The 9,326-nt window shown below is 47.6% G+C and overlaps 1 protein-coding gene across 1 annotated transcript in view; it reads right to left on the minus strand.

Annotated features, from left to right (window-relative positions):
• The window catches only part of Dync2i2 (dynein 2 intermediate chain 2), a 17,537-nt gene extending 8,986 nt beyond the window's left edge, over positions 1-8,551 (minus strand). The window contains 1 exon segment of the mRNA XM_050155341.1: positions 8,366-8,551. Coding sequence (XP_050011298.1) covers positions 8,366-8,551 — 186 coding nt within the window.
• Positions 8,552-9,326: the final 775 nt, after the last annotated feature.

The raw sequence follows: 9,326 nt of genomic DNA on the forward strand, positions 1-9,326 counted from the left end.
AAATAAAAGACAAGGAAAGGCACACTCTAAACTGGAGACAGTGGAGGTGATGATCTGGGGCACTATCAGTCCACACCTGTGAGACAGCTCACTTCCTGCTGCCTTTGTATCAGCTGCAGACTTCTGTAGCACCATGCCTGGCTGCAGGACTCTAGCCACCATGCTCCCTACTACAATAACGGACTAAACCTCTGAAACCGTAAGCTACCACCTCATTTAAATCTCATTTAAATGTTTTCTTTTTTTGTTTGTTTGTTTTTGTTTTTTTGAGACAGGGTTTCTCTGTGGCTTTGGAGCCTGTCCTGGAACTAGCTCTGTAGACCAGGCTGGTCTCGAACTCACAGAGATCCACCTGCCTCTGCCTCCCGAGTGCTGGGATTAAAGGCGTGCGCCACCATCGCCCGGCTGCCCGGCTTAAATGTTTTCATAACAGTTACCATGGTCATGGAGTCTCTTCACAGCAATAGAAATGTAAGACAATGACTCATACCTGCAATTCCTACCACGTGGAATGTGGAGGCAGGAGATCACAAGTCCATCCTTGGCTATAGTGGCAAGTATAAAACCAGCCTGGCCAGGGCGGCGGTGGCGGACATCTTCAATCCCAGTACTCAGGACATAGAGCCTCTGAGTTCAAGGCCACCCTGGTCTACAAGAGTTAGTTCCATGACACTTAGGGCTGTTACACAGAGAAACCCTATCTCGAAAAATTAAAAAAAAAATTGTTTATGCTCAGTGGTGACGGCACACACCTTTATTTTTGTATTTTTTTAAGATTTATTTATTTATTATGGGTACAGTATTCTAAGTATTCTGTCTGCATATATGCCTACAGGCCAGAAGAGGGCACCAGACCTCATGACAGATGGTTGTGAGCCACCATGTGGTTGCTGGGAATTGAACTCAGGACCTTTGAAAGAGCAGGTAATGCTCTTAACCGCTGAGCCATCTCTCCAGCCCTGGCAGAGATCTTTAATCCCAGCACTTGGGAGGCAGAGGCAGAGGGATCTCTCTAAGTTTAAGGCCAGCCTGGTCTAGAGAGCCAGTTCCAGGATAGCAAGGCTACATAGAGAAACTTTTCTCAAAACAAAAACAAAATAAAACAAAATTTGCTTGGCTTTTCTTTCCTGTTTGTTTGTTTTGTTCTATTCTGGTTTATTTATTTTTCAATTGCTTGTTTGTGTTCAGAGAAAATGGAAGTGTCTGGATTTGGATGGGTTGAGTGGATCTGGGTTGGCGAGGAAAAACCATGATCAGAATGCATTGTATGAAAAAGACTAGTTTAACTAAAACAGCAGTAATACACGCGTGTGTGCGCACTTATTTTTGTGGTCCTGGGATGGGATGGAGCCTAGGACCACACACCCAGCCCCTTCACCCTCCTTTCTTATCACAGCTACTCATTTGGTCTTGACAGTGTGTAAAAAGAGCCCCTTGGTTTCTCCATGGTCTCAGCACACCCATCCATGACTGTTCTCTTCCAAGGCCTGTGGGAACACTTGGGAGACACTCTACCTGACAGCAGTAGAGCAAGCCCCCACCTATTTGATCCAGTGTTAAGGACACACAGAACCTCTAAGGGCACTGAGTAGCTAAACCAGCAGCCAGATCCAGCCTCCCTCCTGTGCATGGAACCTGGTGTGTGTCGAATGTGTATGCACAGCCTCCCCGCCTTCCAGGGGCTCGAATACCCCAGGATGACTTCAAACTCACCCTGTAACTGAAGATGACCTTGAACTTGTAAGCCTCCTGTTTTTACCTGGGGTTACAGGTAAGCTCCCACATCCAACTTCCTCGGTGTTGGGAATTAAACACCCAGCGCCCTGCATACAAGCACTCTACCAGCTGGCCCACACCCAGGCTGAAACTTGCCTGTGAGTGCTTATACAGCAAATGGCTACTCAAAAAACTCGACCCAAGGAAGCGCCCCTCCTTGACCAGGCTGGGAGCAAATCTCTGTACTACTGATACTTTTGGTTAGTCTGTGTCTCTTCACACTGCTGTAAAGAGGGCCTAGAAACAAAAGTGTCTCATACCTGTCATCCCAGTAATACCCTCTATTCCCCACCCCAGGGAGGTGGAGGCAGGGGGATTTGTCGTGAGTTTGAGATCGGCTTGAGCAACAATGTCTCAAAGCAGGGATGGGACTCGAGGCATGATAACATGCCTGTCATCCCAGCACTAAGGCCGCAGCAGCAAGAGGATGGGCCAGCAGAGGGCGCCATGAGCAATGAAACAAAAGTAAAGCCCCGCCTGCCAGTGGAGGAGTCCCTCTCAGGTGTAGCAGAAGTCCACCCCACAGTCCGTGGGATGGGAAGAAAACTGTCCAAACTTACTGGGTTTCTGCGGGAGGTAGAAAAGCACACAGGGCCCCTCCCTCCCCCAAAGAGCTAGTTCCTGTTCACTGAGGAAGCGGTCCTGGAACAGCCAGCCTGCAACTGAATGCCATTCATTTGCAGTTAAGAGAGCAAGGTGGGGCAGGGCGGCGGTGAGCGCCTCTAATTCCAGCACTCAGAGGCAGCGGGTGCCAGCAAAATGGCTCAACAGGTAAAGGTGTGGCCATGGGGCCTACATAATGGAAGTAGAGAACTGATTCCCACATAGTCTGTTCGCCTCCACATGTGCACTGTGGCATTTACACTAGTGTCTCTCTCTCACACACACACACAAAATGTAACAATGTAAAAATAAAAACACAAAATAAAAATCAAAGATCATGCCCGGTGGTGGCACACACCTCTAATCCCAGCACTTAGGAGGCAAAAAAGGTGGATCTCTGTGAGTTTGAGGCCACCCTGGTCTACAAGAGCTAGTTCTGGGACAAGCACCAAAGCCACAGAGAAACCCTGTCTTGAAAAACAAAAAAACAAACAAACAAACAAACAATTTAAAGATCATAATGGAGTAGCCAGCTGTGCTGGAGGCTGAAGCAGGAGGATCACTGGAACAGTGAAGCAGGAGACTCTGGGACAGCCTAGGCAACTATCAAGATCCAGTCTCAAAAACACCTGTTATGGGGCTGCAGCTGGAGAGACGGCTCAGAAGTTAAGAGCCCTGGCTGCTCTTTCAGATGTAAGGAATTCAATTCCCAGCAACCATGGTGGCTCACAACCATCTATAATGAGATCTTGTGCCCTTTTCTGGCCTGAAGGCACACATGCAGACAGAACACTATACACTATACACATAATAAATAAATAAATCTTAAAAAATGTGTTAAGTGTGTTTTGTAAGGATTTATTTATGCGCTGATGGCGCACACCTTTAATCCCAGCACTGGGAAGGCAGAGACAGACAGATCTCTGTGAGTACAAGGCCAGCCTGGTCTATACAGCAAGTTTCAGGCTCCAAAACTACAGAGAAACCCTATCTCGAAAAAAACATTATTTATGTATATGTGTTTTGCTCGCACGCATGGATGTACGTGGTCTCCAGGAGACAGAGAACTAGAGTAGGGGTCTACTGTGAAGCGCCAGGTGGACGTCAAGTCCTGTCAAGAGCGACAGTGCTAACCACTGAGCCACAGTCTCTCCGCTCTACTTGTTATATGTTTGGGTTTCTGTTGTTGTTGCTCTTTGGTTTTGCTTGACTTCATTTGGTTTTTCAAGACAGGGTCTTTCTGTGTAGCCCTGGTGTCCTGGAATTCACTCTATAGACCAGACTGGCCTGAACTGAGGTCCAAGTGCGGGGATTAAAAGCGTGTGCCCCCACCACCCGACTCACATGTATACTTTACCACTAGTCTTTTTTCACAATTTTTTGAGACAGGGCTCATGTAGTCCAGGTTGACCTAAAACTTATTAGGTAGCCAAGGTTGGCCCTGAATCCCTGATTCTATGCCCTCCAATGGAATCAGACACCAGTTCTCATGCGTGGCTACCAAGCCACACTCTGATGAACACAGACCTCTGGTGCCTTGACAGCAGGCTGAGCTACGAATGGCTCAGCATTGCAATTCACAAAAACAGATTCCCAGGTCACAGCACATACCTGCTGTCCAGGATCACAGCAGGCTATAGGCAACGCGCAAGTGTTAAACTCTCCAGGGCATCCCAATGGGTCCAAGTGCACTGGAACCCGAACTCTAAAGGCCGCCCAGGGGAGCAGCCTTGTGCTTTGATATTAGCAATGGCACCTTCTGCAAGACCCACTGGGGAACAATGATAAGAAGGGCCAGCCCCTAAAAAGAGCTGCACTCCCAAAACCAACCTCAAGCCAATGTCCGGAACCCTTCCTTCCATGACAGGCTCGCTGAAGCTGAGGAAAATAGCCCAGCACTGCAGCACGCAGCTTTTTTTTTTTTTAAAGATTTATTTGTTGTGTATGCAGTGTTCTGTCTGCACTCCAGAAGAGGACACCACATCTCATTATAGATGGGTGTGGGCCACCATGTGGTTGCTGGGAATTGAACCCAGGACCTTTGAAAGAGCAGCCAGTGCTTTTAACCACTGAGCCACTTATTTTTATATATTAAATATTTATATTCAATTATTTATTATTTAAATAAATTAATTTAAAGAAATTTTAAAGAACAAAAAATGGAGAAAAGACACCAATGCTTTCTTTCCAGCCCACTGTTAGGACACAGCACACATCAGCAAGTGCCAGTGCTCAACTTCTCCAGAGGAACTGCCGGAGGGTGAAGACACTCACAGCACTGGGTTTGTTTTGAGAAAGGGTTTCTCTGTGTAGCCCCGGCTGTCCTAAGACTCACTCTGTAGAGCAGGCTGGCTTCAACCCAGAGACCCACCTGCTAAAGGCTTGTGCCACCATCACCCAGCTGACTAGGTTTCATCAACATCTGAACAGCTGATTACAAAGAAATGCTGAGGTGGATCTCTGTGAGTCTGAGGCCAGCCTGGTCTACAGAGTGAGTTCCAGGACAGGCTCCAAAGCTACAAATAAACGCTGTCTCGAAAAACCACACCCCCCCACCCACACACACGGGAAATGCTGAAATAAATTAAGTTTTCAAAGGTTCTTTAGTCTTAATACTGCAGAGAGCACTGGAGTTCAATGGTTGGGACAGCCGTGTGGAGGATGGAAACCGCACCTGGGTCCTCTGCCAGAGCAGCTGATGCTCTTGACTGCTGAGTCATCTCTCCAGCCCACAAAAGTAAGTTTCTAAATCATACGCACGCGTGCGCACGAGACAGGACACGCGGTCTGTCAGTGGACACATGCACACGTATGTTACAGGTCCCGGCAGAGTTCAGAAAAGGGTACTAGAGCACTCTGGAGATGGAGTCACAGATGCTTGTGAACTACCTGACCTGGGTGTTGGGAACCCAACTTGGGTGGCTCTTCTTGAAGAGCAGCAAATGCTCTCAAGTACGGAGCTGCCCGCCAGCTCCAAGTTAGTTTTTCTAGGCTGAGGACAAAGCTGGGGCTGGAGCGCTTGCCCAGCCTGACAGGCAATGGTTTGATCCCCAGAACCTCATCGTTATGCTACAGTGCTTCTGCATGCCGGGCAAACGCTGTACGGGGAGCGGGAAGCAACACCCCACCAGCACTCCAATTATTCTTTTGTGGCTGTGCAGCTGGTTTTCAAGATTTCATTTGTATTTATGTGTGAATGTATGCATCTGGTGTCTCCCAGGTGTGTTAGTGTCTTCAGAAGATGGTATTTGATCCTCTGGTGTTGTGGAATATTACTTTTTAAAATAATTTATTTAGGGGCTGGAGAGATGGTTTAGAGGTTGGGTGCATTGCCTGCTCTTCCAAAGGTCCTGAGTTCGATTTCCAGCAACCACATGGTGGCTCACAGCCATCTGTAATGAGGTCTGGTGCCCTCTTCTGGCCTTCAGGCACAACGCAGAAAGAATATTGTATACATAATAAATAAATAAATAAATAAATATTTAAAAAAATAAAATTATTTATTTAACTTTGTTTTATGTGCATTGATGTGAAGGTGTCAGATCCCCTAGAACTGGAATCACAGACAGCTGTCAGCTGCCTTGTAGGTATTGGAGATTGAACCCTGGTCCTCTGGAAGAATAGCCAGGGTTCCTAAGCACTGAGCCATCTCTCCATCCCCAATGAAATACTACTTTAACTATGTAAAGATGTAAACATTGTTTATGCTGCATTAGTTTAATGATGTAAAGATACACTGCTTTGCCTGCCTAAGGCTCCTGATTGATTTAGTAAAATGCTGAAGAGACAGTAGAAAAACAGAAGGGGCTGGTGGGCAGCAAGAATAAGTAGGAGAAGAAAAGAGAGAATGAGAGAGTCAGACACCTGGGGCCAGTCACCTGGTGGTGCTGGGACACACCTATTTAATCCCAGCACTCAGGGAGGTAGAAGCGGGCAGATCTCTGAGTCTGAGGCCAGCCTGGTCTACAGAGAAAGTTTTAGACAGCCAGAGCTACACAGAAAAAAACCTGTATCAGTGTCTTGGGGAAGGGGGAGCAGAGGGGAGGAGCTAATGTGCCAAGCATAAGATAAGGTTGAGCATTCATCACTAATATTAATTATCCGTGTCTATAGGGAACTGGTTTGTGGTGTGGGATTCCCCTCTGTATGCTATGAATATGTTTCATTACCATTGGTTAATAAAGAACAGTGTCGGCCTATAGCAGGGCAGAATATAGCCAGGCTGGAAGAGATAGAGAGTAGGGAATCAGAGAGACCCCATGTAGCTGCCGAAGGATCAAGACGCTGGAACACTGAAACCTTACAGATAGGTTAAGGCGATACTCAGATTAATAGAAATGGGTTAGTTTAAGATGTAAGAGCTATCCAGGACAGGCACCAAAAACTACAGAGAAACCCTGTCTCGAAAATAAAAAAAACTGGCCAAACAGTGTTGTAATTAATATAGTTTCTGTGTGATTATTCAGATCTGGGCAGCCAGGAAATGAATGAGAAGTCTCCTTATACAGGTTGGTGGCCCCAAAGAAAGTCTGCTACACCCTGAAGTTGTATTAAAGGCCGTTTTGAGTGGCTCAGCCTGGGTGCTGGAAACCAAAGTCGGGTCTTCTGGAAGAGAAGAAATCATTTCTTTTTGTTGTGGCTGTTTATTCTTCTGTCTGTGGATGTTTTTCCTGGCATGTATGTTTTTGCACCACATGTGTGCCTGGCACCTCCAGAAGATGGTATCAGATCCCTGGAACTGGAGTTAGATGACTGTGGGCGCTGGGAAACAAATGCAGGTTATCTGGGAAAACAGTGCTCTTAACTGCTGGGCCATGTCCCCAGCCTGTTTGTTCGTTTGTTTTTGTTTTTTTTTTGTTGTTTTGTTTTTCGAGACAGGGTTTCTCTGTGCTGTTTGTTCGTTTGGAGACAAAGTCTCATGCAGCCCAGGCTGGCCTCAAGCTTCTGATTCTCCTGCTTCCGCTCTCCAAGCGCGAGATTTACAAGTGTGTGCCACGCCAAGCCCAGCTCTACACTCGTCTGCCAATTCAAACGTCTCTAAATCTGTGACATAAACCACCAATACCTAGAGGAAGAAGCTGCCACTTTCTCCTGTCTCCTCCAACGCTCTCACAGTTATTAAGCAGGTAGGGGTGCTTGCAGTCACGCCTAGACACCTGAGTGTCATCCACGGGACCCTCATGGCACTACTACGGTCTTCTGACTTCCCACAAGCACACACCTGAAGTCAATGAATCAGTAAATAAAATACAATAAAAAGTTCAAATAATCTCCTTTAGGAATCAGGAGATGTACCCTCTAGGGGGTAGGCTTTTATAATCCATATATCAGGATCATTTCTTAGAACCCTAAGGATCAATCAGTCAAGGCAGTGATGGTGCACACATTTAATCCTAGCACTCAGGAGGCAGAGGCAGGCAGACCTCTGTGAGTTCGAGGCCAGCCTGTTATGGTCTACACAGTGAGTTCCAGGACAGTCAGGACTATTACACAGAGAAACCCTGTCTCGAAAAACAAAAAACTAGAAAACCGTTTTAGCCAACCCTTAAGGTGCAGTCTGACTTTTCGAAAAAACCAATTGTCAGTTTGACATGCCTAAAAATTAACATTCAAGAAAAATCCTTCCAAACGCGGTGCTGGCTGACGAGAAGGCTCTATGCCAAGCCTGACAACATGAACTGGATTTCCAGGACCCACGGGTGGAAGGAAACAACTAACTTGTGTAACCATGGCCCCACCAGAGCCATGCATGGCCCATGCATGCTCCCACGCACTCACGTAAGTTAAAAATGTCATTTACTATCAACATGGAATCCTAAGAGTTTTGTTCTCCTTGTTTTTGTTTTGCTTTTTTTCCTCTTCAGACACTGGGGAAAGTCTAACGTGAAAGCATCCCCGAGTGAGTTTTTTCACTAAACTATGAAAACCCTACGCTGCGCCCCGGTCCTCCCGTCCGCGCCGCCCAGCACGGGGCCCGCGCCCTCACCGTCTCCCCGCGGATGCCCTGGACGCCCCTCCACTGAGAGGGCACGGACGCCACGCCCAGGGTCTCGTCCTGCAGCGGCGCGGGCCTCCCGGGCCGCTCCGTGCCGCCGGCACCGCCAGCAGCCAGTGTTGCAGCTCCGGCGCTTCCAGTCGGCTGAAAAGGTCCGGGTTACGCGCGCATTGCCATGGCGACGGCACCGCCCACTCGCGCCGGCGCCCTGAGACCTGACCGCCGCCGGCTTCGCCTCCATTAGCGGAAGTCAGACAAGAGGAAGTGAGGCTGACGGCGCCATTTTTGAACTGGTTACAGCATCTTCCTAGAGGACCCGAAGAAAAATATGAAGACTCTTATCAGTCAATACAGCAAAAAGTCAGTGGTTTTTGGATTGTCCTATTCCCAGAAGCCATGTTTGCGTCGGAAACAGCTTTTCAAGGTATAAAAAGAAGGGAGGAAGTGAGGCGTGGGCTCCAGGCTCAAAGATGGCGCTGAGTGGCCCGCGTAGAGGCGAGGGGGACTTGCTGCGGCCTACTGGGCCGAGCTGGTAGGGACACCAGGCTGGACGGGAAGCCTCCGAGTACTCCAAAAGCACACAGTGCGCTGCTTGAGCTGCTTGAGTCGGGAGCATTTTCAGTTTCTCCCTTAATGGAAAATATTCATACACAGAACGAAAGTGGGGCCCAATGGATAGAAGGCCCAAATGAGAACGTTTAAACAAAAAAATAATAAATAAAATTCTTGTTAAACTGAAATTAAAGACACAACCACTGGGGATGAAGTTGAGCTCAATGATAGATTGCCCCGGATCAGTCCTCCGCCACACACACACACACACACACACACACACACACACACGGGCACAATTACAGATAATGAGTACCTACAACACGTCAAGCAAAGCACCCAAAGTCATAGGAATGTTATTAAATCCTCAACCTACAGAAGCAACTGCTTGCTTGCTTGC

Source organism: Alexandromys fortis, unplaced genomic scaffold, assembly GCF_014885135.2.
Source record: "Alexandromys fortis isolate MF-2015 unplaced genomic scaffold, M_Fortis_MF-2015_v1.1 scaffold_72, whole genome shotgun sequence".
Classification (NCBI taxonomy): domain Eukaryota; kingdom Metazoa; phylum Chordata; class Mammalia; order Rodentia; family Cricetidae; genus Alexandromys; species Alexandromys fortis.